Source organism: Pithys albifrons, chromosome 7 (assembly GCF_047495875.1).
Source record: "Pithys albifrons albifrons isolate INPA30051 chromosome 7, PitAlb_v1, whole genome shotgun sequence".
Taxonomy (NCBI): domain Eukaryota; kingdom Metazoa; phylum Chordata; class Aves; order Passeriformes; family Thamnophilidae; genus Pithys; species Pithys albifrons.
Window position 1 is genome coordinate 8,302,431 of NC_092464.1, and position 26,486 is coordinate 8,328,916.

Consider the following 26,486-nt stretch of genomic DNA (forward strand, 5'->3'; position numbering starts at 1 on the left):
CTCTTGCATCCCCTATATGAGGAGAGCTTGATCTCCAAAAGGATCTGTAGTGAAGAGAGAATCCTCTGACTCACTGCATCTGGGCCATAGAGGTCCAGAAGGAAGAGGGGCTGTGCCATTCCTTTTTGTGTGGAAAAGATGTTGGGACTGGGGAGGGGTAATTGGTCACCAGTGTGCCTTGGCACAAATTCAGGACTATGATGTTGCCATGGAGAGCCTGGTTTGTACAGACCCTTCCCTCTTGTTCCTTTTTGAATTTTCTCTAGGAAAGTTGAAATGGTGGGGCAATAGGGCAGTTACAAATATATTTTATCAATCTTGAAGATTAAATGGATTTACCTTTTGGGGAGTATGCTGCTGGTCATGGAAGAGCGTGGGTCAGGTAGACCTTCTCATAGAGTTGCTACAGGAGCTGTCAGCCTTGTGTCCCCACCCTTCTGCCTCCCTTCTTCTGAAAGCAGCACCAATGTATGCTGATCACTGTTTCCCTTGCATCCTGGGGGCAGTTTTGATCCACCTTTCAAATGACCGAATGCTAAAATCCAGGGCTACAGCATATTTACAGTCTCATCTCACCTTCCTTATACTGCATGTCTGTGCTGGCAGAGTCTGTCTCTCTTCCTGAGTTACCTTTCTAACATCTACTGCCTATATAACTTTCAAAAAGAACTGTAGCCCTTAGGACTTTTCCTTTGTAACCTACTTCTGTTTTTTCCATTGTCATAGCTTGCCAGATTATGTGCCTTCCTGGGCCTTGTGTGCTTTCTGAACTGAGAGCAAACCAGCCAAACCAGTGGAAACTGTCAGTGACTGTGAAGCTCAGAAGGGCTGGCTGTACAAAAGTAGATCATGTGGTGTATTCTGCTGGAGGTAACACATTACTGCACCCCAGATACTAATGGCTTAGACCCACAAAAAATTTCAGATATGTAGCTCTCCATGGTATCTGGTTCTTATCTGGAAAAGGGAGAACATTAGCAGGCTGTGCAAAGGTGTGGTTAATCAAGTAGAACTAATTTCTACCTACTCTGCCCTCTGGCTTCAACTTTCTGTGTGTGGCAATGAAAAGGAGATAAACAGCCCAGTGTGGTGTAGCAGAACCCCAGGTTTCAATGGAACAGAAGGGTTCTGCATCCAGTAACTGTGCCCACTGCTGCTACAGGCTTATCACTGCCCTTAGTCTGTACTCCCTAGAACAGATGTGTGCAGCTGGAGGGCTTACTGTGAGCACAGGCTATGTTGGATCTGGCCTCTGTGCCATGCAGGGGACTGCAGAGCTCTGCACTGACTCCTCAGTCTATTGCTGCTTCCCAGGAAGGAGCTGGTCTGCTTCTGTGGACAGCAGAGACCTCTGCCCTCACGGAGGGGCAGAATCAAGGGTGATCATAGGAAACTGGTCTTCTTAAGATTGTTTGGACCAGTAACAAACTGCTTCTTTCCCTACCATGTATTGTTGTAATGCATCCTCATAAGCAATGGTTACTGTGTTTTAGCCTCTAGAAGTTCACAGGTCTTTGTGGCAAGACATTTTAAGGTTTTAGTCCACCATTTCTTCCAAAGCCAAGGGAAGGCTAATTTCTATTTGCAATGTTCAAGGTTTTCAATAATCTTTGAGCATGACGAAGCTTTCTGGTGACTTTGTGAACTCCAAGGAGAGTTTTGAGAGTAATCCCAGACCACAGTCCTGTTCCTGCCAGTCTCAGGATAATAAAGCCCTTTCTTTTGAACAGGAAAAGCTCTAGGCCAAGTGTGACTAATTTGTTACAAGGTAATTAAAAATTATCTGTATTACTGCAGTGTTGTGTGATTTTGTCGAAACAAGCACTCTGGGTGAAGATGAGTTGAGAAGCTGGGAATATTTCCTTTCACTGTCGCTGGTTCCTCTCCTGATCTGTCCTGCTGTGATGCTGGAGGAGCTAATTGCTGTCACATGCGGGGATGCAATTCATATGGTTGTGGCTGGCATTTTGAACATGCATCTTGATAATCAAGGAGAGCTGTCTGTGCTCATAATGGTGCTCCTTAGCTGTCCCAGTGATGGCACAGTGTGGACTACATGGATCAATGGAGGATGTTCATGATGAGAATGCAGCTTGTGTAGCATGGAGTGAGCCTGGAGATAGAACCTTCACATAGCACTGGCAGTGAGTGGAAACAAACTTGTTGCAAGGATGGATAGTAGGGGACAAACAACCTGATACATTTTTTGAGCCTGACAGGTAGGAACAACCTGCTCCCTCTATCCTTGTAATCAGCTGGGATGCTATGGGGTAGAATGGATGGGAAGGTCAGACTACCAGGGTCTTTGTCTGCCAGTGCCTCCTGCGATGCCTTAAATGGGATTGTCTGTATAAATCCTTCTGCCTGGGCAGCTGCTGGGTTTGGCAGATACAGATTCATGTCCTTTGATAGGGATGCATTAATCTTTCATCAGCGATGACTCAGCCAAGCAGTAACGTTGGTACCCTAACATAGCACAGAGGTCAGGATGGATGGCCTCAGCCCTGCTAATGTGTGAGCAGATTATTCTCTGCCTGTGAGTAATGAGCATTTCTGAATGGCAATGGCCACTGCTTCCTCCTCTGGTGTCTCTCCAAGAGGTGTTCAGCAACCTCAAAACTGCTTTGATTAAGGAAGGATGGTGACAGAAATCTGGAGGATGTCACTATTCCCTCCTTTCACATCCTTCTGGCGATGAGCAGCAACTTGTGGCCATCTGAGGGGATGAGACACCCTGCACAGGTCAGGTGTGACAAGGAGGTACTGCCAGGCAGGGAGATCAAGGCATTTCAGTAACACTGGGTTAGCACCGGGAGATGCAGTCAGAACAGTCAGCATCCTAATGTTTCCATGTAATGAGGCTCAACCATATGCATTTGCATAGATAACTACTGGACTAATTAGCACAATTAACTTATGTGTCCAACGACAAGCTCAGTGGGGAAAAAAAACTACATTGTAAGGAAAAGTGGCCATTTCCAGAAAACCAGTGAATACTGTATGTCTTAAGTTGTTAACTGTGAAAGAATTGAATAGGTGTGGGGAGGGCATGAAAGGGTAAGTAGACAGGTACAGATATGTTCAGTTTTAATAGTAGTGCTGTTAAGTTCAGGGATTGTAAGTACTGAGGGGACACGGTGAATGGCTCATATTTTAAAAGGGATCTGTTTTGCAGAAATTTCCAGGATGTACTATAAGGAAGTAAAACCCAAAGAAACAAACTCCAAAGACAGTTTTGTTTCATTTGAATTCCTCTTGGAAAGAAAAATAGCAGAAGTGTGAAGTAAAGCAAGTCTTCATTACCACTTGCAACAGGTAGAAAAATAGACCAAGCTAACGGGAAAATTCAAACTGATCCACTTATATAAGACCTTGAAAACAATTCTTTTCTGATGCCTGAGGGAAAATGTATGAGCAATAACCTCGCTATAAACATACCCAAAGTATTGTGACTAAAACTATTGGGACTGAAGAGATGGAATTGCAAGTGTAAGCTAGGACTGTGTCTGAGCATAACCCAGCAAGAAATTGGCACAGGATGTAAATTTAAATGCAAATTACTGTTTCTTGTTAGAGAGGTGCTATTCACTTCCTTTTTAAAATGAGCTGTTGCCTGGATCATGGCACCTGGGATGAGACAAAGTTGTCCAGTTTCCTACCAGCACAATTTCATTTTGTATATCATTCTGTTATGGTTTCTGTGTACTGATGAGATATGCAATGGTGAAAAAGCAGGAATGCTTAGGGGGCCAAGTGGTGGCTACTAGATATCACTATGAAAACTTGGCCTGTCATTGATCTGTCCCTGAACCAAGGAGCCAAACTATGCCAGGTGTAAGGAGGCCTTGCCTCTAGCAGTGTTGGTGAATGTGACCTTGTATAATAAATCCATGCTGTAAAATTGAGGAACAAATGGGGCATAATCACTTCCTTGTCAGATAAACACTCTGATGTTCCCTTTCCTTAGCTGGCTATCTGCAGACTCAGCAGAGATTCCAGTATCACATGAGTGAGAAAACATTTAGCTTTACACAGTGCTACAGCACTGAGGCAAGATCCGGGCTTGATCCAGCCTGGTATCGATGCTGCCTCAATGCTGGGAGTACCGGGTAGGAGGTGAGGATGGAAAAAGCATCAACATGGCAGTTTCATGTCACCTGATGTTGAGGTGATAGGCTTTGCATTGGTCCCAAGTGAACACTGAACCATCTCCATGCTGCTCTAAGTTTTGTCCAACCATGTGATGTCCCCTGAGGGTTACAGGAGAGTGGTGTTTGGTTTATGCCTCGTGCTCAGCCACACCTCATGTCACCCTATGCTGACAGCAAGGTGGGTGAGTGGGCTTGGAAAGCTAGTTTGACAGCTGTGCCACATTGGAGAGATCTCTGTTGGGGCAGAGAATCCGCAGGGAGTGAGCTATGGCAGCGTAGAGTGGAGCAGGGAATGCATGTTGGTGTGTCACCCTGCAACGTGACCTACATGGCAGCCACCAGCGTGCAGGAAGCAGCCACCATATGAGACATGCAAAGTGGCTCCCATTGTGTCAGGGGCATGGAGAGAGCCAGGGATGGCTGGGGGCATGTGAATGTGCCACCCTTTGGCAGTGAGAGGAGTAGATACTTGGAGAGCGTTGGTGATCTCTGCATCCCATCGGCGGGAACCTGCTTCCTTGGGAGCGCACGCTGCATCCTCCAAATCTGTTCTTGCAGCGGGGCAGAGGCTGCCGTTGATATAGCTCTGTTTCATAGCCGCGGACTGCCCAGGGCACTGAAACCTCCGCAAGCTGGGAGAAGACAAGAGCGCATCTGCCAGAAACTCCTCATCCGCGCGACTCCCGTCACCGGCGTCATGGGGAATGCGGGATTTGGCTCCCGAGCGGCGGGCGGCTGAGGCCCCTCTCCCCGGCTGCGGGAGGGGAGATGAGCGCGGAGCTGTGCACATCTCCAGCGAGCTGCACAGTGTGTGCCGAGGCAGCCGGTGCATGCGCAAGGCGCGGGCGGCCGCCGTGGAGGTGGGGAGCGAGGACCACATCGCTGCCTCCGGCTCCGAGCTGCCAGTTGCTGGTTGCCAAGCAGTTATCATTGTTTCTGTGACGATTGCAGAGGCTGTTGCTAATTGAAGAAGCCCCCACAGCATCCTTCTCTCTGCTCCTGCTTCTGCTTTTATTTTAGAGGCTCAAGGGGGAAGACAGCCAGACTAGTGCTTTTTTACATTGAATTTTATTTATTTCTTTTTGTGGGGGTGGGAAATTTCTCAGCTGGTGATTAAGTGATGGACTAGTTACTCATCCGTATCCCTTTAGTCTTTGTGTGTGTGTGTGTGCGTGTATGTCTGAACACACAGACAAGCTTACACACACACACACACACAGAGTAAAATCCTGTTTGCCACTGCAGTGGGCACAAATAGGTGAGCATGACTACAGCCAAGGAGCAAAATGCATCAGGGAAACAAGCCCAACAACAAGACCAGGTAATGTTTATTTTCCTCAATTTCAAACAAATACAAATAATGCATTGTATAGCTCTGTGTTTCTTGTATGATTATTATGATTTTTTTAATCTTTTTGGTGTGGATTCCTAAAATTGTCAACTGAGTCACCAGTCAGTGGCAGGAGGAAAGTGCTGTGTAGCTGGGTTCAAGGTCTGCTTTCTCCGTGTGTGTGTGTAAGCTGAAATTGTGCTATTTTTAACAACCTGTACCTCTTGCTGAAGGCTTGTAGGGGTTTGTTCTGTAACTTGTTCCTTACATGCGTGCTGGGTGGGGGGAGGATGTTGGGATGGAGGCCCCTTCTTGCTGGTAGAAGAGGTAAGGGTATTCAAAAACCCCTCTGCAGATGAATATAAAACTGAGGTTCAGCTTGTGAGTTTGCTGTGCCACTTTCAGGGAATTTTATTGTCTGACATTGTCTTGGAGGGACTCTTCAGGGTACAGCGTGTGCTCAGGCTGTGCATGAGCAAGCAGGGATGGCGGGGGGCAAAAAGCAGCTGTGAGTAGGTCTAACTCCCATTGGCCTTGGGGAAAATTGCCATGCTCACACTATATCTAAAGTCAATTAATTTCTTTCTCTTGGTAGGTGCTTTATGTGTTTCTGTAGAGGTAGAAAGTTAAAGACTTAATTTTCTCTGTCAAACCTGTGTTATAGAGGACACTCCTGTCTGCCTGCACTTACCAGGATAGAATAAAGTCAAAACTTTTCCTGTCAAAGAAGCAGCGGGTGGCAGAAAAAAAGGAGATGTATCCTCAGCTGTAAAGGATAGGCATAGTTAGAAAGTAGTGGCATGAGGAAAAGTCTGGTTGCAATCTCTGAGCTCCAGCTGAGGCTGGTGAGGGTTCCTGGGCTCTGGGCACAAAGGCAGATTAGCATCTCTGTCCTCCTCAGCACCACCTTCTCCTCCCTGTGCTCAGGCCCGTGCTTAGGGGGAGCCTGGATGCTCCAGTTCTTCAATTTTCCTCATCTCCTTAAGTCATTGGAAGTTCACTACTTTAATCTTTGGTTAGGACAGCACAGGAAGATAATTTAAACAGATCTCTCAGGGCACAAATTAATTCTTAAAATAGTTCTTCCTGGCTTGATAGGCTGAGAGCCTCACACGTTGATTTTCGTTGGGTTTTTTTTCCCATTTGTACTTTGTTTTAGTGAATCAATGAAGGGAAGAGCATGGAAAGACACTAGGCACCAGATATAGCATCATATAATCTGCATTTTCAGGGTGACATTTTACTAATGGTCAAAACAGGCTCAGTGGTTCAGTGAAAACAAGAACGAAGGAACTTTGGTACTTGGGGGTAAAGAAACAGTGCCTTCATCTAACCCTGCATCTGTTGGGCTTCTTTCCTTCTCTGTCTGATGTTTTTTGAATATGTATATTTGTCACTGTTTGCTACAGATTAAAATGAGTCTAGCTGTGTTTTCTGGGAGGCAGGAGTATATAAGTGCCTTTTCTGAACAAAGAGAGCTGTGGGACTGTCCCCTCCTCCTTCTTAAAGCTGTGTAAAAGTGTCAGGTTTTGTAAGCCAAAGAAGTGTATGTTGCCTTTTATAAAGTAGTAGTGGTTTTATTTCAGGTAGTGTTACCTGCCTAATGCCATTTTGCTGTTGGCATGCCATGTCTTTGCTACTTCACTCTTCCCACATGAAGTATAAAGTGCACAGAATAAGTGGTTAGTGTTATGCAGAATCTTGATTGAGTATATTCTATAACTGATTGAATTGCAATTATACGGTATGGTTAAATATTCTGAAAGTACATCCTCTCTCAGCTTTGCCCGAGTGTGCGCGTGAAATAGAAATATCAAGCATATATAAATATCAATGATATTGATAAATATTAATGTTTGAGTCTGTGAGCAACTTTGCTCAGTCCTTTAATTTCTTTTTTTGTTTTCACAATACGTTATTAGTAAAATGACTTGACAGCAGGGGGTCAAATCCAATCTCTGTCTGTTGATTTGAGTGCACTTTTATCTTCAGCCACCAAAAGCAGATCTAAACCCTTATTTTATCTAAAACAGTTCATATCTGAAAAAAGGCTCTATCCAAATTCTATTTCTAGCTGAAATTCTATTTCTGGGCTTATGCATATCAAAAATTACTGAGATTTTTTTCTTGCTTAAAACTGATCAAGAAAATGAAAATTGTAACTGGGAGAAAAATTGAAGGCAAAGTGCTAGCCTTGCAGTAGAGGACTGAGTCTTTTTCAGAAGCAGCTGCTGCTGTCGTAAGAGATTGTGACCGTTCCTTTTCTGTGTTCCTTGCTGTGACATTCCCAGAATCCAGAGGCAAGTAAGTGACACAGTTGGCTTAAGTCTGTGCTGTGTTCTACCACGCTAACCCAAACAGAAGCTGGGCATGAACAGGCACTGCAGGAACAGGGTGGGGAAAGTTTGAAAACATCTGCAGAAGCTTTGCAGGCATAAATTGAAAAATCTACTTTAGGCTCGTGTCTATATGCAAATAAAGTCATCTTCTGTCTTGAGATTTACAAAAATGATAATAATTAGAAAATGATTTTGATGTGGAGATAAGCAGTGCCTTAGCTGCTGAAGCCAGGCAATCCCTTTCTGCTTTAGGTAATTAAAAATTCTTCTATACAATTTATTTCTGATAAGCAATGCTGCTCACCTCCCTGCCAGCTAAACTATTCAGAATTCCAATCATTTATCTCCTTGCTTATCTGTTTCATGAGTCTGAACTTTAAGTCTTTTGGGCATCATGTACAGAAAACATTCTGTAAGTGATAAGTAATACTGTCTCTTCCTGTCAAGTTGTGATTGCTTGATCAAGCTGGAAGTTGGCTGTGGTCGCCTCTGTACACTGAGGTGCTTCTGACACAGCTGTGGTTTCTTGTTCTGTGGTTGGAGTTGGATACTGTGCAGTGTACGATGATTACAGTCGGCTTTCTGCTAGACCTGGTGCTCAGAAGTCCGTAGCAAAGCCTACAGAGACTAATAGACTTGGGATCTGGCTCAGGCAAACTAGAGAATCTTGTTCTCTGTCTTGGGTTTGGTAGGTGGATGTGTGGATATACCATTAAAACCACTTCTCCATTAAAAAGTGAAAGAAAACAGCAACAACAGGTCAAGGACTGTGGCAATGTGCTTTAGCTATTTACCCAGGCTGAAGTTCTATGTGTTTTAACACAAGCCTGTAAATTTGTTATCTTAATTTAGCCCAATTCTTGTTACTTTTAATGGCCTTTGGGAATGCAAATAGCTCTGCAGTCATATATAAAGATGGGGAGGCTGATTTTTAATAAAAATGTGATAACAGGCATAATGCTAAAATGAGACTTTTAAGTATTTTAAAAAATGAGTCAGCATAACAGGGTAACAGGATCACAGATTCTCAAAGAACAGCTTTTATAAAACATATTTAAAAGGTTGATTGGTTAATTGAGTATTTGAGCTCTTGGAATAAAACATTGTTCTTGTTTCTTTTGCTATATAGAGAAGAACTGTCATGGGCTTACAGAGAGCAAGATGCTGCTTTGAAATGTGCTCATGTCCTAGACAAGGTTGTTAATGACTGTTTGCATGGAGCTCCATGTAAAAGACCAAAAATTAAATGAGAAGGCAAAATAGCTTGAGGGCTGCCTTATTGAAGTGGGCTCCATGGAGGAGTGGAATCAGATCAGTAGAACAGTTCTGCCTATTAGCTGTCATTAAGGGAATCAATTCTGAATTTTACAGAACAGATGGAATTCCAAATAATAGGTGTGATGTCTTCAAGTAGAGAAAGAACACATTTTACTTGGAAAACTTAGACCAGACTCAGGAATAAAATGATAGAAAGATTAATATTTCATGTTCCTAATGTTCCCCTGCCACTCTTTACTTCACAGAAATAGCCTGTAGTATCTTGAAGTGTGAGTACAGTTGGAGTATCTAATATACTATGCTCAAATGTGCCTCTATTTGCATAAATTTGTCCAAATAAGAAAATAAGTGTGCACTTTAGCTGCATTATTCAGGCTTTCCCCCTGTGGTGTTATAATACAGGTAATTCTGGGGTACTTGTATCAGGGGGGTTCAATCCATGTGTCATAATTTCAATTCAAGGTCATAAATATTCTCAGCTATTGTTAGCTGAGTCCTGTGCTGTTACTTCATTTCCAAAGTAGATTAAACTAAAAAATATGGGTGTGCTTACATTGGGAAATAATGTGAACCCACCCTATGAGAGTCAGAGAGATGGTATTGAGGTCCCCATCCAAACATGGGGAAGTTTTTTCGAACTAGTTCCAGGCTGCTGTGAATGTCCTTTAATGGTTGTTTAGCGTCTTTTGACTTAGTTTCATCCAAAATGAAGCCAGTTTGTGCACTCTGAGGGTACTATAAAATGTCAGTGAGAGCATGGTAGGGTCAGACTGAGATTCAGTCAATAATGCAGTTCTGAACTGAACAAAACTGCTAGATGTGACCCACATGACTTTAATAGGAATGCAGGCATGCAGTCAAATAAATACAACTTTATGTGAGCTATATTCCTGTATCTGAAGATATATATTCTTTTTTTTTTTCTTTTGCCTGTGAGTTGTGACTTAAAATCATTCCAGGTCTGCTCTGCTCACCTGATTGCTGTCCAGAAAATCATTGTCCCTGGATGCCAAGTGTCTTTGCCTGAAAGAATGTAACAGTCCTGATTCTCTGTGGCACCAAAGCCTCTTTACAGCATGTGAGCAATGCAAATTTTGTCCAAAGAGTGTAGGATCACATAGTAAACAAGCAGGAGCGTACAGCAGGTTAAGGCACTTACTATAAGCTGTGAATTTTATCTCTCAAAATAGAGAAGGGACTTTGTTCTGTTACTTGTCAATATCATCCCTGCTGCATGCTAGATCACAAAGAGCCATTGATGAACCCTCCAATTTTTTAAGTAAGGTTTGAGGTCATGCATTGTAACTTAATGTTTGTAAGCAGATTAAGCTGTGAATTTGTTCCAAGAAAGCCCCTGATTCATGGTACCATTAGCTGGCCCAGTGAGACTCCCTACTGCAGCACCCCAGTGGCATAAAATCCACGCAGAGGAATTGAAGAGCACCCTGACATATCTCTGTGGCACCAGATCCAACAGTGGGCTGAAAGGAGCTTGGCCTGGAGGAGCTGCTGAACAGGTGGGAGTGAGTTTCCCACAAGATGAGCTAATTTAGTGTGTTGTCTCAGTGACTTGTGACAGAGCTCCTGCAGTCTTGGCTGGAGTTGAAAACTGTCACGTTGCAAAGGTGAGTCCCTGCTTGTGCAAATCCCTCATTCTCACTGCCACATTCTGGCTCAGATTATTACAGCTGTGCAAAAATCAGGGGCAGTGTCCACTTTTAGTAGGTGTCTGCCAAGGAGAAGGAAAAAAGGAGAAAACCTGACTCTGAGTTGCATAAAATACAGTGAGTTTCTTTAGTTTTAATGGAACTGTTTAGTATTCATTGTTTAAGTGCATGATTTTTTTAAAATAAAATTCTTCATATGAAACAGTACTTTTTTTTTCTTGATAACACCTCTTTAAATTACATATCTTATTGTAGACCCAACATAGGCTTTCTCCAGGAACTCATAGAGAACATTTATGTTTCATTCTGTTAATGGTATCTGATCTATTTCTCAAGAGATTAAATTTCCGTAATAGCGCTCCTGAGAACACTGTATTCAAGAACATGAAATTGCATCAAACTGGCAGCCTTTTTCATGCTGTTAATTTGCTATGAGGAATGCAGGCAGCTAAGCAGTGGGAAGGGGGAGACAAAGGTGGAAAGGAGCATGTTTGGCATAAAACTGGAGTCTCAAAAAGATGAGACTGTAGAAAAGCCCTTTGGGTATTAAGTACTGAAATGGAGGTGCTTCTAGAAGGGCAAGGCTTTTAAAGGTTCAAATACTTTCATGGGATGCTGCTTAAGATTGTGTAAATTTTAGACGCTGCCTATACCTTGACCAAATGGGATGTACTCTGCCATTTGTCCTTCATACAGTGTTGGTTGCTGCTCCATCCATTCCTAGCAGAGGTATCTCGTGTTGCAGTCTTTCTCATTAAAGCTTTCTTTTGCTGTTGCATAAAGAAAGAATAATTTGTCTCTGACCTTCACCGGTTATCTAGGGGTCACGAGAGTTTGAATGCCACAAGAAAAAATTCTTCTTAGATTTTTTTATTTTTTTTAAACTCTTAGAGAATTTCATGTGTCATTCCAGTTGTGGTCCATTAGCAGTGCTACGCATTGCTGCAGGCATTTCATGGACAATGGTTTTACCTGCTTTCAGTTCTTATGCCTTTAATGCTGCTTCTTTGTGGTCTTTGTCATGCATTAAGTTGTGGTGAATCATGGTCACTTTGGGTGATGTGAGAGAAGGCAGCACTTTTCCAATGTTGTAGAGTGCAGTAATATCTATTTTTATGTAGTTTATTCTCTCTGTTTTACATTCACATCTTTTGATCTTTTGCCCTTTTTTTCCCTTTCATCCTTTCTTTCATCCTTCTCTCCTGCCTTCTTTGATTCTTAAGTGGGATTTAAATGAAATAGATTCAGAGAAAGGAGAGTGCCAGCAGCAATGGAATAGGAAAGCTGTGTGTATTCCTCTGAAGGTTGCTGCAGATGTGATGAACTATCTGCAAAAATAAGTGCATTCAGCAAGGTTGAAACCTTTGTTAAACATAAATTTGGAAAGGGCCCTGTATTTGAAATCAGTGAAGGTGATCCATAATGGAAAGGCAAATTAGTGTCAATTTCTGATTTAATAACAAAATTGACTGGGATTATTGTGTGGCTTTGCATTACAATTCAGTGAGCGGAGCATGGAACTTCGTGTTTCCTGTGTGCAGACTTTTATTGTGGCTTTGAGCAAGAATGTTTGGTCCTCACTGGCAGTCAGCAACTCTTCTGCTGAGATAGTCCATTGAAGCCTTAAGTTGGGGAAAAAAAATATTTGGGAGTCTCCTGAGGATAAGTATGTGAAATATGGAGTTTTGAGATACCACAGTAACTCAGGCTGCACAAGTACCTGAGATAATAGAGAAATGCACTCCTTGATGTTTAGAGAATATAGGGAAAGGGTCACAAGATAAAACCTGAAAGTTAAAACTCATTCTGAAGGTTTAGATATGAATTAGAATTTCAGCAGAAAAATATCAAGATAAAGGTAAACCCTGTCAGGACTTGAGACAGCTATAAGCAAACTTGCAAATGAGAGAGAGATAATGCATGGAATTTTGGGATTGTATCTGATTCTAAGATTCTGAGGACTTGAAGTAATTTTTGTACTTTAAGGTAAGATAGAGATACATATTTCAGCTCTGTGTTGCATAATGCGGAGTCTTTTTCCAAGAAACAGTAATTAATTTTTTTTTCTGTAGAAATACTGCAGCATCATTTGGAGCCATAGAGGTGAAATGGAAAAGTTAATGGGGGGATGATGAGCCAGGGATATGCATGGTCAAGGGTTAAACCAAAACCTTCCAAAAATGGAGGTCAGGAGGTGAAGTTTGGTGCTGGGTAGGTTGATGGAGAGCATCTTCCTTAAAGTCAGGATGAGGTGATGAGCCAAGGCTGATGCCTGGAGTCTGGTACTTTTAGAGAAAAACCTTGAAAAAAGTCATGGAAGTTGTGAAAAGAGCTCTCGAGTGTGATGTAAGTGGAGAGGCACAGTTACTTCCCACCACCATTGGTGAAAATCCTCCACAGATAAAGGAAATTGGTGGCGCCCCAGTTGCCTGTGCCCTTACTGCTGCTGGACGAAAGGTGTTTTTGGGAGATAACCTGTGCGCTGGCTGCATGATGTGTGGTGACTGGCAAGCAACGGATGGCTATCACTGCTATGAGATACTGTTTTGTGATAGAAACTGCGAGTGGAAAGTGAAGATAGACCATAATTTCTCAGAGTGGGATTTGTCCTAGTCTGCTGAACAACATCTGGTCATAGAGGCATAACAAGGACTGTGCTTTGGGATCTTGTCTTTTTAAATAGACGTGCAGTGCCAGCATTGTGACTGTGCCTCTGTGCTCAGTGAGCTTGGCAGGAGAGGCTGCTGAAAGGAAGGGACAGTCTCCCTGCTTCCCTGTTGAGTGAGGAGTACTGTTGGAAGGCGTTTCTCTGTCTCCATTAACAACCTTAAAAAAGCTGAAATGCAGATGATCATGAGAAAATAGGCTAGTTTTGTTGGAATTGGCATGTGCTGGGATGGAGACAGTGATGGGATCACAATGAGTCACCAAGGGAGCAGGAGCAGCTCTCTGCTGCCCCCTCAAACTTGGTGTCCCTTCCAGTTCTTTGGTCATCATACCACCAGTCACTATCCCCATCCAAGTGTGGGAAAGCCTCATGGCAACCACATCTACAGATGTGAATGCAGAACTCTAAGCTAAATTGAGAACCTAACTCAAAGTGTATCTCATGGTGAAGGAGGATGAGACAGACTGAAGCAACTACTTACGAAGAATTAAGCTGAGCTTACACATGAAAAGATCATGCAAAACCCCATGAGAGAGAGCATGAGTTTGAGCGAAACAGCAAAATCAAGCAAATCTGAAGACTGAACTGTGGTTGGGGGTTTTTTTAACCCTTCAGCTGCCATCCTTCCCTTCTCAGTCTGAAAACAAAGGGTTGTTGCTTTTATTGTTTCTTAAAACACAGGAGAGGTAAAATAAAAGTAAATTTTACATAAAAATTCACAATGGTTAGACTAAAGTAGTTTCTATTACTGCTTAACTGCTGCTGAGCTTGAAATTGGAGAGATAATAAGCCTTCATCTGAAGCAATTAGTTTGCAGTTTTTGACTCCATTACCTTCCTTATGTCTGTAGCAGAATAGTTACATGCAGATATTCAAGGCTTAGTTGTAGTATGATATTGTCAAAAGTGAACTCACAACTTAGACATTAATTTATTGTTAATTTAGCTTGTCAGAGATACTGTAATAAACATATAATTGACTGGGGGTGAATATATGCAATAGCATATTATGTGGAATGCATTGTGGGTCATTAAATTAGCTTAATCACACACTATGACCAACCTCTCAACTTTTTTTTGTGTCAGGTTTAAAAGGGTCTAATACTTAAAGTGGTTGGAGGAATTAACAAATGGTACATTAAGTTATAACTGCCCTTAAGTGTGTGCTGACAGCCTTACACTTTTATCTTTTTGTTTCCGTGGCCAGGAGCAAACAGGTTATTTTCAAATGCATATGCAACATTTTTGCCTACTGATAGAGAAAAACTCAAGGTTGGATGGGAAAACATATTGCAACTTAGCCCATATTAAAATAAAAGAGAGAAGAGACATGGAATGATCTATGGCAAAGAAGATGATATAGCTTGAAGGACATAGTAGGGAGAAACTCTATGGTTGTTATTATTCTGAGATACTCTGGTGATAGAGAAAAAGGAGGAGTTGCTCAAGGTGAGGAAGCATAATGAAACTTCTTTTTTATAATCTAAATTTGAGATTCTGTAGATGCCATTGCACTGAGTGTAATAAGCATTGATGAGTCCTCGTAGCTGGAAATTCATATCTAAACTTTTCTTCTCCTTAAGAATCCCTGGCACTTCATACTTTAGTTCCATATAATAGTACTAACAGCCTTCTTTTTTTCTAATTTTCATGTCCCAATATCTGTGATTTAAAAGTTAATTTACAAACGTTGCTGAGAATGCTGTTCCATTGAATCTAACAAGCATTTAAGATTAATCTTTGCGAGTTTAATCATTGGAGGTTTCAGTTGCATTACAGTGATTTATTTTCCATGGCATTTTCCTCGTGAGGTACAACACATAGTTTCACATGGATTGTATTGATGCTTGACTTTGCTATTGCAAGTCATGCTATAATTTAGAAGTTTAATGCCAACAGTCCAGGCTAAATAAGCCAGATGAAACAGTGAGCACTTATGAATGTATGAGACAGCAAAATCCAAGGAGAAAGTGATTGAAATAGCCCCTGAAAGTACTAAGCATATCAGGTTTGTCCATTAGTAAAATGTATATTGATCAGGAGATGTTTTACCTTCGTTTGCTGAAGACTGTTCAGTGCTCTCTTGTTCAAATTGTTATCTCTTGCTCAAATTGTTATCTCTTGCCAGGACTAGCTGACCTCAGTTACTCCTCATCTACTTGAGAAACATTACCTCTCTACCCATAACATCTTTGAAGTTGACAGTAAAGAAACAGTTGATGTTTTCTTTTGGTTTTGTGCCTTGTTTCCAAACTGGGCTTTTGGATGCCCTTCTGGGAGAATAGGAGACTGTGTTGTTATTTCTGAGGCCTCTTTTGCTCAAGTATGTTAAGGACACTGGGCTATATGATCACAGAGTATCCCTGTGTAAAAGAGACAACTTTAAGGAATTCTGGGAAGTGTATGCATCTGAAGTAATATGGAAAGATGTATGGCATGAGTGGCTAAAATAAGAATAAATCTACTGACTTCAGCAAGCCTTGAGCTGGGCCTTCTACCACCTTTCACTGTCCAGAAAACCCTTATGTAGAAAATTGGGGCTTTAAATCCACAAGAGCATCAAACTTGTAACAAAGAGGTTTATTTCAGTTGGCCCATACTCTTTTCATGTGACTTTTATCATAGACAAAGCTGATATTATAAGCAGTTCTTCTCTGTACTGTTGTCACGGTGAGGAGAAATGCTTCTTTCAGAAATCAGATTTCTTTTAGGTCCTCTGATGGAGCTTGGTGGAGCTGTGTCTGAAAATGGACTTCAGGATTAGGACCACAATATGAATTTGGCCACGTTTACGTGATGGAATAAGGTTGCAGGCCTGGTTCCCTCATCATTTGTTTCAGAATATTTATTTTATCACCAAATGTCTTCCATCCCCTTGCTTGTAAGGAAATACAGTCCATACTGGTCTTCTCCTGACCTTGGGGTGGAAGGTGACTAGAATGCACCAAGTAGGTTCCCTGCCAAACCTTATGCTAGATAGTCCACTTTCCATAAATTCCTGTAGGTTCCTATAAATTCCTGTAAGTTCCTATAAATTTTAGAACTTCTTCAGTCAGTTATAATGCTCTTAGCATCTAGGTGGTAAATCAGCATTAACAGTAAATAAATTGTCATCCTGTCTGTCATGCCAAAAGTGAGCAATTTTTTTTTGCTCTTCAGCATTCCGGTGTGAATTCCATAACTACAGTGATCAATAGCACCCAGCCACTGTCACAGGGTAAGCCCAGATTTTAAGACTTCAGTGATCTTCCTGCTGTAAATTACAGCTGTTTGAAACTGTGACTCACAGTTGTTTTTCTGTAAAATGCAGTTCATTCATGCAAGGGCATTCCCACTAAATCATCCAACTCAAAATATATACTGGGGAGACCTTTCAAATCTCCACAGAGCTCTGCCTGGGGATGGATAAGGAGCTGGTGGAAAGCTTGTGGGTAAGGATTAAAAGGAGGGAAGGGACAGGTGACTTCATAGTCACCTTCATAGTCATAGTGGGGGCCTGATACAAGCCACCTGAGCAGGAAGACTGAGTAGATGAGGCACTGTAAATAGAGAGAGAAGCTGCCTCACAGTCAAAAGCCCTAATCCTCATGGTGTGCTTCAACCACCTGAGTATCTATTGGAGAGACAACACAGAAAGGCCGAAAAAATCCAGGAGGATGTGGAATGTGTTGATGATAACATCCTTCTCCAAATGATAGGGATGCAAAGGAAGAAGGGTGCTATGTTGGACCTTGGTCTCACCGACAAGGAGGGGCTGGAGGGGGGAAATGTAAAACTCAGTGGCAGCCTAGGCTGCAGTGACCATGAAAGGCAGAGTTCAAGATCCTTAGGGCAGCAAGAAGAGCACATTGCAGGCTCACTCCCTGGACTTCAGGACGGCTGGCCCTGGTCTCTCCAGAAATCTGCTTGGTTAAGTGCCATGGAATAAAACCCTGGAGGGAAGAGGGGTCCAATAAATCTCATTAATATTCAAGGATCACCTCCTCCAAGTTTAGGAATGATACATCCCAACAAAGACAAGATCTACAGGCTTGTGAGGTTGGCTGGGCAAAACTCATGAAGTTCAAGGCCAAGTGCAACGTCCTGCACATGGATTGGGGCAATCCCAAGCACAAATATAGGTTGGGTGAAGGAAGGATTGAGAGCAGCCCTGAGGATAATAACTTGGGTGAATTGGTTGATGAGAATCTCAACATGACCCAGCAATGTGCACTGGCTGCCCAAAAAGCCCAATGTGTCTTGGGCTGCATCAAAAGTAACATGGCCAGCATGTCAAGGGAGCTGCTTCTGCCCCTCTACTTGGCTCTTGTGAGACTCCACTGGAGTACTGTGTCCAAATCTGGGCACCTCAACATAACAAAGAGAGTGAAGGTTATGGACATAGTTGGAGGGCTGGAGCACCTCTCCTATGGAGACAGGCTGAGAGAGATGGGGTTGTTCACCCTGAAGAAGAGAAGTTTCTGGAGAGACCTCATAGCACCTTCCAGTGCCTAAAGGGGGCTACAAGAGAGCTGGAGAGGGACTTTTTACGAGAGCATATAGTGACAGGTTTTAAACTGAAAGAGGATCAGGTTAGATTAGATGTAAGGAAGGAATTCTTTACTGTGAGGATGGTGAGGCACTCTAACAGGTTGTCCAAAGAAGCTGTGGATAGCCCATCCCTGGAATTGTTCAAGACCAGGCTGGATTGAGCTTTGAGCAGCCTGGTGAAAGTTGTCCCTATCCATGTCAAGAGGATTAGAAGTAGATGATTGTTAGGGTCTCCTCTAACCCAGACCATTCTATGATTCTATGGTTCCATGTTGAACATGTTTGGAACATAAACCTAGTTTTACATAAGAATTTTGTGTGTCTACATTAAAATTTAACTCCAAAAAAGACTGAAATCAAGATTCAATGGGTTGAGGAATTAACAAATCAAAAAAGTCTCCTTGTTCTAAAAGTTGTTTCTGCTGCCCATATATGTGATAGACTTCTGGTTTTATTCTTGAAGTTTTAAAATATCTGAAAACTGAACATTTTGTCCCAATTTGATACAACTGGAGTTCATTACACCCCAATTAATATAATAAGTCTCTGCCCCGTCCTGCTGTAGGAGAGAGAAGAGAGTTTGGTTGGTTTCTACTTCTGTAATAAAGCATGCTGGAAATACTGTTTTATGTACACAAAGATATGAAGTAATTGAGCTCAACAGTCCATGTAAAATACACATGAGAAATAAAGTATGTACTTGAGGCTAAAAATATAATCCTAAATGAATCCTATTGGGATGTCTGTGGTCGTGCTACTTCTAGTCCTTTCACTGCAACTAGATCTTATTTCTCTTTGCTTTTGTTTCCCAAATAGCTTTTTTGTCATTTTTCTTTGACCTCTGTGAAAAAGTTGGAACAAGAATCAATTCTTTCTTCATGTAAGAGGCTACAGCAAAGTGTACTGTAATTCACAAGTTGTGTATAATCCTGCAGAGAAGAACAGATACAGCAGAAGTTTGGAGAAGAAGTAAATGAAAGATTATAATGAATCTACACAAGTGTGCTCTTTCTCTTGAGGAGTCACTGTGTAGGGAGACAGTGATATGCATTTTTCAAACCATCTTCCAGATTATGTTTCATTCTGTTCTATCCAGGCTTTTTTTTCAGAATGGCTATGGGCTACAGGAAACACAGCCCCCAATATTCACTGAGCCTATGTTATGTTTTCCCTCGGTCCTTATCTTGAGTAAATGGTTAGTGCCACTCAAAGAGCAACTGCTTAGTGAGAAAAAAAGGAATTCACTTGTTACAAACTATTTACCAAATGCTCTTTTTACTTTTAAGTGTGGTTGGCTGCTTGTCAGATGTAATGCATAACTTTTATTTATTTTTATTGCTGAAACTGCTGATAAAACAAGAGATGACAGTTGCTCTAAGGAGACTGAATTTAGGTGACACTCACATGCTTATACCTCATTACTTTTCATTGTCTTGGCAATTTCCGTAGTCTTGGGTTTTTTTTCTGTCACATAATCCTTCAGTTACCAAGGAGATTAGTCCATGGCCATATGCAAAAAAAACCCCTATTGAACAGTATTTTGTATATTATTCATCAGTATGGATAATAAAGCTAACTCAAGAACAGATCAACTTCAGTTAAGGGATTTTTTAAGATTGGTGTTGGTAGTATGCAAAAGTAAAGATCTGTCTGGAAAAAGGTGTAGCATTCACTGTCCATTTTTGCTGGTTGTCTTTGCAAATGTGGACTATCATCACATTATCCTTTTGTAGTCATATCCTGGGAGGGAGGAGAGGATACACAGAATAATGTGTATTAAGACAGATCTATTAGCTTAAGCAAACGGACCAATAAAATCAATGATGTCCAATTTGTGAAATTCCAGTGAACAGGAGAAGACTAGGCACTTCCTTTAAAAGTAAATGAGTAAATAAATAAATCCACCTGTGACTCTTGCCTGCAGGAATTATGGATTTAAGGGAAGAAAGATTTTTGCAGAATTAGCCGCTGCTGTCGTTCGTCTCTCAGATTCCCTCCTCCCTGCAGAGGAAGGTGGTTTGCCAAAGGGTCAGGGGACAGGAGGCTCTTGCTTCCTGCTGCCTGGCTGCAGGATTTGTCCCCCTGCTCTGGCACACAGCAGAGACAGATGGCTGAGGGTGGCACGGAAGGCTCCCATCCATTTTTAGCAGCAGGTTTCAGTGCCTGCTAGACGCTTACTCTTTTTGTCAGTTGGGCAGTGCTTCAAACTTTGGCCACATATTCAGCTTTTTAAAAGGTGGGATAACTCCTCATTTCTTTAGAGCATTTGGGACAGATATCCTCCTGAGTTTTGTCTTGATAATGAATCATTCAGTCCTCTTTATTGTGAAATGCAGTGTGCATATGTAAGACACAGCTAAAACTACTCAACACACTGCAGAGACTTACTTAGCTCACTGGGATTTGTCAGGAGATGACCAGTTAACATGAAAACCCAGGAAGAAAATCAAATAGTTGTGGGAGATGTTGAAAGTTACAGATGAGGAGAGGTTGCTTGCAGAATTTTAATTCTATGTAATAAATTATTGCTGGCAAATTGAACTGCTGCTTGCTTTTCAGTGATATTACAGAGCTCAACATAATGCATATTTTAGCCAGACAATCATCTACTGTCTTTTATTGACAGACAAGTGAAACCTGAACAGGGAAAAAGACTAATTAATCATTATTTTAGGTAACCTTTACCAGCATGATACGGTATTTGCATTTGAGTGCTAGTGTGCAGTGTTCATTTAAATTCTTTTTTATTTTTTATTGCTGTAAGATCCAAGAATAAAACAAGTGGAAATCCTTGGGGGTGTTTTACAGGAGCCTAATAGTTAGTTGTCCAAGTCCAGCTGAAAATGACAGTCTCAAATTTCTTTGCTTTCTTTATACCACATAGTTGGTAAATAATGCCCAGGGGAGAAATTGTTGAGTTGTGATAAATTCTTGAGCATCCAAAAGCTATTGTTGGTCTCACTGGGGACCACTGAAAGCTCAATGCTCTTGAAAACCCAGCCAATTATGTAGGTGCTTATGCATGGGCTTTGAAGGCTCACTTTTCTAGCTTATTAAAAAGGATGGGTTTTTAAAAGCTTTCTGTCATTACTGGTCATTTAATTTTCCCTCTGTTTTCTTTTGAAAACATCTGAAAAGGTAGCATACATGAAACAAACACATTTGAACTGCTTTGTAGCCAGATAATGCATTTAATTCAGAAAATTGAGGGTGATCTTTTGGTCAGTATTAAGAAGGAAAAGGCAGCAGTTTCTTAGATTTTAGGGTATTAGATAATCCTGTTGGGTTTTGTCTTTTCCTTTGCATCCAAAAGATAATAAGGGAGCTGAAGTGCCATTTTAGTTATAGAATATAGTTTGTTTTCTTATTTTGCTTGGAACATAACAGGCTCTGAAAGACCTCAGGATAGAAGATGCTCTAAAATAGCCATTTATATTATTAATTATAATGAATTTTAATTATAGGGTTATGTTATTTAAATATAACCTCTTTACAGAAAGGTGTGTATTGCTCGAATGGCCCTTTACATACAGTAATAATGCCTAACACATTCTTCATGATTTCTGTCTTTGAATTGCTTTTAAAATTATTCTTTCTGACATCCCAGTGATGTAGGTAAACTGTATTACCCATACTTGGCAGAAAGGGAAGCTTAATACAAGAATGAAGTAACTTGCCTAGGGTTATTTTGCTGCTGTGTTTCAGGCTCCAAGCCCATGTATTGCAGTGATGTTCAGTGCTATGGGAACGAACAGCTTGGGTCAGCACTGGCTTCAGGCAGTTTGTAGACATGTCCTACTTGCTTAAGCATTAAAAATTTTAATGATTTATTCATCCATTCATTTGATTACTCAGTATTCTGTTCTTTTAAATAAGATCGGACACACTTGGGTCTTTGGATCTTTATGGCACTTCCAGGGATTTGACAGCCAGTTAAATATTCCCCAAAACCAGACTCTAGCAAGTAACCATGGATATTAATAATCCATTGGGAGAACCTATGCACACTTTAATCATATATGCACATGTATACACACAGATATACATACAGCCCATAACAAAAATAATCAAATGAATCCCTGTGCCTGGCAGCATCCATCAAACTTTGAACCCGAGAGCAAGAAATCAATGTCTTAAGGCTAAAATGCTTCCAGAAGGGTGTTGGGCACTATTTCCCCTCTTGGAGAGGCAGCATTTTCCAGCTTCCAGTGAATTTCTACTGGCCCAAGTAATAACTAACATGGGAAATAAAAATCAGACTGGTGCACCACTCTCAAAAAAATGTCTCATCTCTAGAGTAAAGAATAGTTGCCTTCCTCTGCAGATGGTTTTAAATTTGAAGTGGTTTGTTATTTGTTCCTGAAGGAAGGATAATTTCATGGTATCTGCTGCTTTGTGTCAAAAAAATATCCAAGTGGTTTGGGAGAATGCTTTGCAGTGACAGGATAAAATGAGCCCCAGAAGTGCCTGTGGGATGCACTGATAGAACTTCCTCCTGTATCTGAGTGTCTCACAACTGCTAATGAATTTAACCTCAGCAGCTGGGATGCTGGCATAGCTTATGAAGCCTGAACAGACCATTTTGGTTACCTGCTTAGTCTTCCTAACTATCACAGGCTGCACACTTACCTTGAATTCATGCTTCTCTTTTCACAGGGAGAGGAGAGAGGCACAAAGAGATGATCCAGCTCTGTCTCAGACCTGGCTCTTAACCCTTGCCTCCCAAGTTTTCAATGCTTTCCCCAGAGAACTAGCCTTTCTCCCAGAAAATTCAGTGTCTCCTGTCACCAGCAGTGACAGGAGTATTTTATAACCTGCAAAAATGTTTGCTTCCCTTGAGGGCCAGAGTGTATGTCATTCCTTAGTGGGCAAATAGGAATGACATGAGGGATGTGTGAACAGTGCTGCTTTTAGCTGTCCTGCTAGACAGATGGTTCTGTGGCCACGGATCACTGGCCAGAGAAGAAGAAATACAATGAGGTTTTCAGAAAAATCCCTGAAATTTCTCTCCTTCTGGCTTTCATAGCATGGCAAAGCAACTGCTTTTTCACTGAGCTACATCTAATGAGGGCAAAAGGACCTAGAGAAAGTGTGGAGCCTGCAAGAGATGGAGCCTTCCCTTGAAAATAGATGTAGTAGTGCATTACAAATATATATGTGTGGGGAAGTGGAAAAGTCACTAGTGAAATAAATCATCATAACTCTCTGTTTCTTATTATTTGTGGAAATTCTGCATCTAAAACCACAGACAATTTCCGTCCTGAAATACTCTTGGTGTCCCTTTTGGATCTAGCAGTGTTAGTGGCATAGAGCTGGATGGACAGTCCTGCATTTTCCAAAAGACAGGGATTCTGGAAGTTGGTTGATTGCAATAAATGTTAGTTTTAAGAAGTATTTTCTAATTAAGATAGCCCTTTGCCTCTAAGAATTTCAAATTACCCAAAGTATTACTTTTATTTTCATTACATCCACATATTATCAAGCAGACGTGCATGTAAGTGGACATACCTACCCACCCAAACTCAACCTCTCCTCTCCAAAGAAAAAAGCTAGGAAGCTGGAAAGAAGCCCTCACCCCTTATCTAAGGACTTTTGGAAGAGTAATCTTAGCTATGAAGAGTGATGTTGCAAGTGTAATACTGATGTTATCTAGGAGTTTGGGCTCAGTTGTTGAAAGTACCAGGTTCCATGTAAGGACCAAGAAAGATGGTCTGATTCCTGAGGAGATTAAATGCTGTCGTAGGGCCCCTCACATGCTTGTGCTGTAATTTCTATGTAATTCTGAGTGATCCCCTTAGACAGATTTTTCCCAGGTTTAACAGTTCCCATTTATCTATTTCTCCCCCACCAATACTCAGCTGGATGTAGTTGCTCAGTCAGACTCTGGATTCTAAACTTTTTTTCCTTTTCTGACTTTCAGAAGTGCTAGACATTTCTAGCTACAATTGAACTAGATAGGAGCTATACTTAACTATATAAAGTTATGATAATTACTCTGAATAAAATCTGATCTCAGGCATCTGAAATTAAACACCCTAAATTAGCAAGACGTTTGACCTTAATCATTCTCTGACTCAGCTCCCCATCTGTGCAATGGGATAATGTCTTCCTTTCACCACGTAGAGGTTCTCTGGAAAGTGATCAATATTTGAAGTGCTCACATATTGTAGTGATGAGCTCCATAGAAAGTGCTATAAGAAAAATTGGTAACTCTGCCTTTAAAGCAGGTTGGGATTGTGTGCTGCAAATATGGCCACACACACAAGGGTGAGGATCAAATCAAATATTGAAGAGACCTTATTACATATGAGCACCAACCACTTGCTGCAATGCCTGAGGCAGTGGAAGGTGTCTAGGATATACAGTTAGACTCCTGAACAACACATATGCACAAGGGGCTGAATTACAGCTTGTGGACCTTAAGGCTCAAATCTGATATTGCCCAATTTACTGCCTGTGTGGGAACCTTAACATTAAGATAGATTTTGTGTCTTACGAATACAGATGAGATTTACAAAAACACTTGGATCTGTCCTGTCCTGTTGCCAGTAAAGATAACAGAACTTTATGGATGACTTAAGTGGGAGCAGGGCTACACCACTGTTGAATATTTTCAAGTCAAAAAACAGGGTTTATGTTGCATATTGTCTGAAAAATACACTGGGAAAAAATGCAATCCTCAATGCTTGAATTTAGTGAAGCTCTTGTTGTTCCTCAGGGTTGTTAGCTTTTTCTATTAAAAACAACCTTGTATGTGAGATACTAAAATTAGGTATTGGCAGTGTTTATTGTTGTTTCCTAGTGCATAACATGAGTATGCACAGTTTCTCTTATTAACCTTGAATGCAGAATTCCATTGACCCGGTTCTGAACATCAGAAACCTTGAGGTAACCTACACAGGCTTTTATCTGACATGCACTGAGTGGTATTTAAATGACCCAGAGTTGAGTTTTAGTATTATTTAGATTACAGAAAGCATCAGAGATCAAAACCCTGTTGTGTCAGGTTCTTATCAGACACTGCCATGAAGATCTGGCAGTACAAATTGACAAATGGAGTTTTCTTATTCCTGTTTTATACACAGAGGAGGCAGAATCTGGCCTGCAAGAGCATAATTTGTTTTGCACTCTGAAAAGGAGAGACTTCCTCAAAGTCAGGCACAGAATCCTCATCAGAGTCACTGGCAGAATCCAGAGCTGTTGGGTCAGAACTTTAATTTTAGCAGTGTTAATTCATTTCTCATCTCCTTTGCAGATACAGTCTTCCAGCCTGCATGCTGAGATTTTGCCTTTTTTCCCTTCACCCATTTAAGACTTTTTCTATCCCTTTTACATAAGCAATGTCTTATATTATTAGCAAATAATTGTCTTCCGCTTCAAAATATATATATTTTTTATTATATCTTTACTCATGGCACCTATCATATCTCCTTGGGACTAAATCAGAGTGTACTGAAGTTGATGTTAAAGTGCATTCCTCCCACCTCCAGCATAATTTTCTACCATACCCTTGGCATAGCCTCCCTGATCCTGCACATTTTCTTAGCAGTAAAGAAGAGCCATTTTAACTGCTGCAATTTATAGGACTTCAAAGGGAAAACACTATTTCCTTAGAAGCAGCAGAAGAAAATAGAAGTATTACTCACAGTGAGACTAGCAATTGGATTGAAATACCTGTCAACCCCAGAAAGCTGTTCACTTTCACAAACTGAGGGCATGCTTTGGAAAACACCTCTCAGCTCCCTCTCCCACAGAAACCCACTGGTCTAACACCCTGTCTTTTCCATTGTTTCATGGCTTCCAACTATCATGGTGAACTGTGATATCAAATAGCAATAATATTCTTTCAATAGCACAGATACACCCAAGTGCAAAATGAAATACACATCACAGGAGAATGTTTCTTTACCATTGACAGGGTCTATCATGCTAAATTCTGTTTCAGAGATGACCTTATCTAGAGGTGTCTAGACTAGATGAAGATACTAGGAAATACAGTATTTCCTCTATATAAGAAGTCATTGTCTAAATTTTCATCTGATTTTTCTAATTCAATTAACTCTTCATTCTCTCTTAGCCACTAAATCTAACTCCTGTGTTTCAGTTACCTTGTATTTACTCATATTGTAATAATATCTGGTAGCTCTGGTCATTGTAATGGTCTCTGTTTCCAAGGAAATGAAGAACCAGGTGTGAAGGAAGTGATCATGTTGATGATGAACACAAACAGTAAAACAGAAAGAAATAAGATAGTAGAAAGACCAATTCCTTTCCCGGGATTATAAGGATCCTAAAGCACAGGGTTATACATGGAGAGCATTATAATAGCTAGGATCAATCAACAGGAATGAATAAGATGCTCATCCCAAAAGAGTGTGACCTTTTGAAAATCAGTGTTTTCTTCAGTGGCACTCTGAAAAGGAGAAGTGCACTTGTAAGTGGATTCTCTTTTCTCATTATTGTATTCAGGAGGGAAGTTCAACGTGCAGCTCAGCAAGTCTGACTGGATGGTGGCACAAAAGAG

The 26,486-nt window shown here is 41.2% G+C and overlaps 1 protein-coding gene across 4 annotated transcripts in view; it reads left to right on the plus strand.

Annotated features, from left to right (window-relative positions):
- DPP6 (dipeptidyl peptidase like 6) overlaps positions 1 to 26,486 on the plus strand; it is a 547,763-nt gene that overhangs the window by 294,325 nt on the left and 226,952 nt on the right. Inside the window, exon 1 of one of the 4 annotated variants that reach the window (XM_071559977.1) lies at positions 5,029 to 5,472. The exons of the other annotated variants lie outside the window; for them this stretch is intronic. Coding sequence (XP_071416078.1) covers positions 5,416 to 5,472 — 57 coding nt within the window. The 5' untranslated portion in view covers positions 5,029 to 5,415. Of the gene's footprint in view, positions 1 to 5,028; positions 5,473 to 26,486 lie in introns of those variants that run through there. 4 annotated transcript variants of the gene reach the window in all.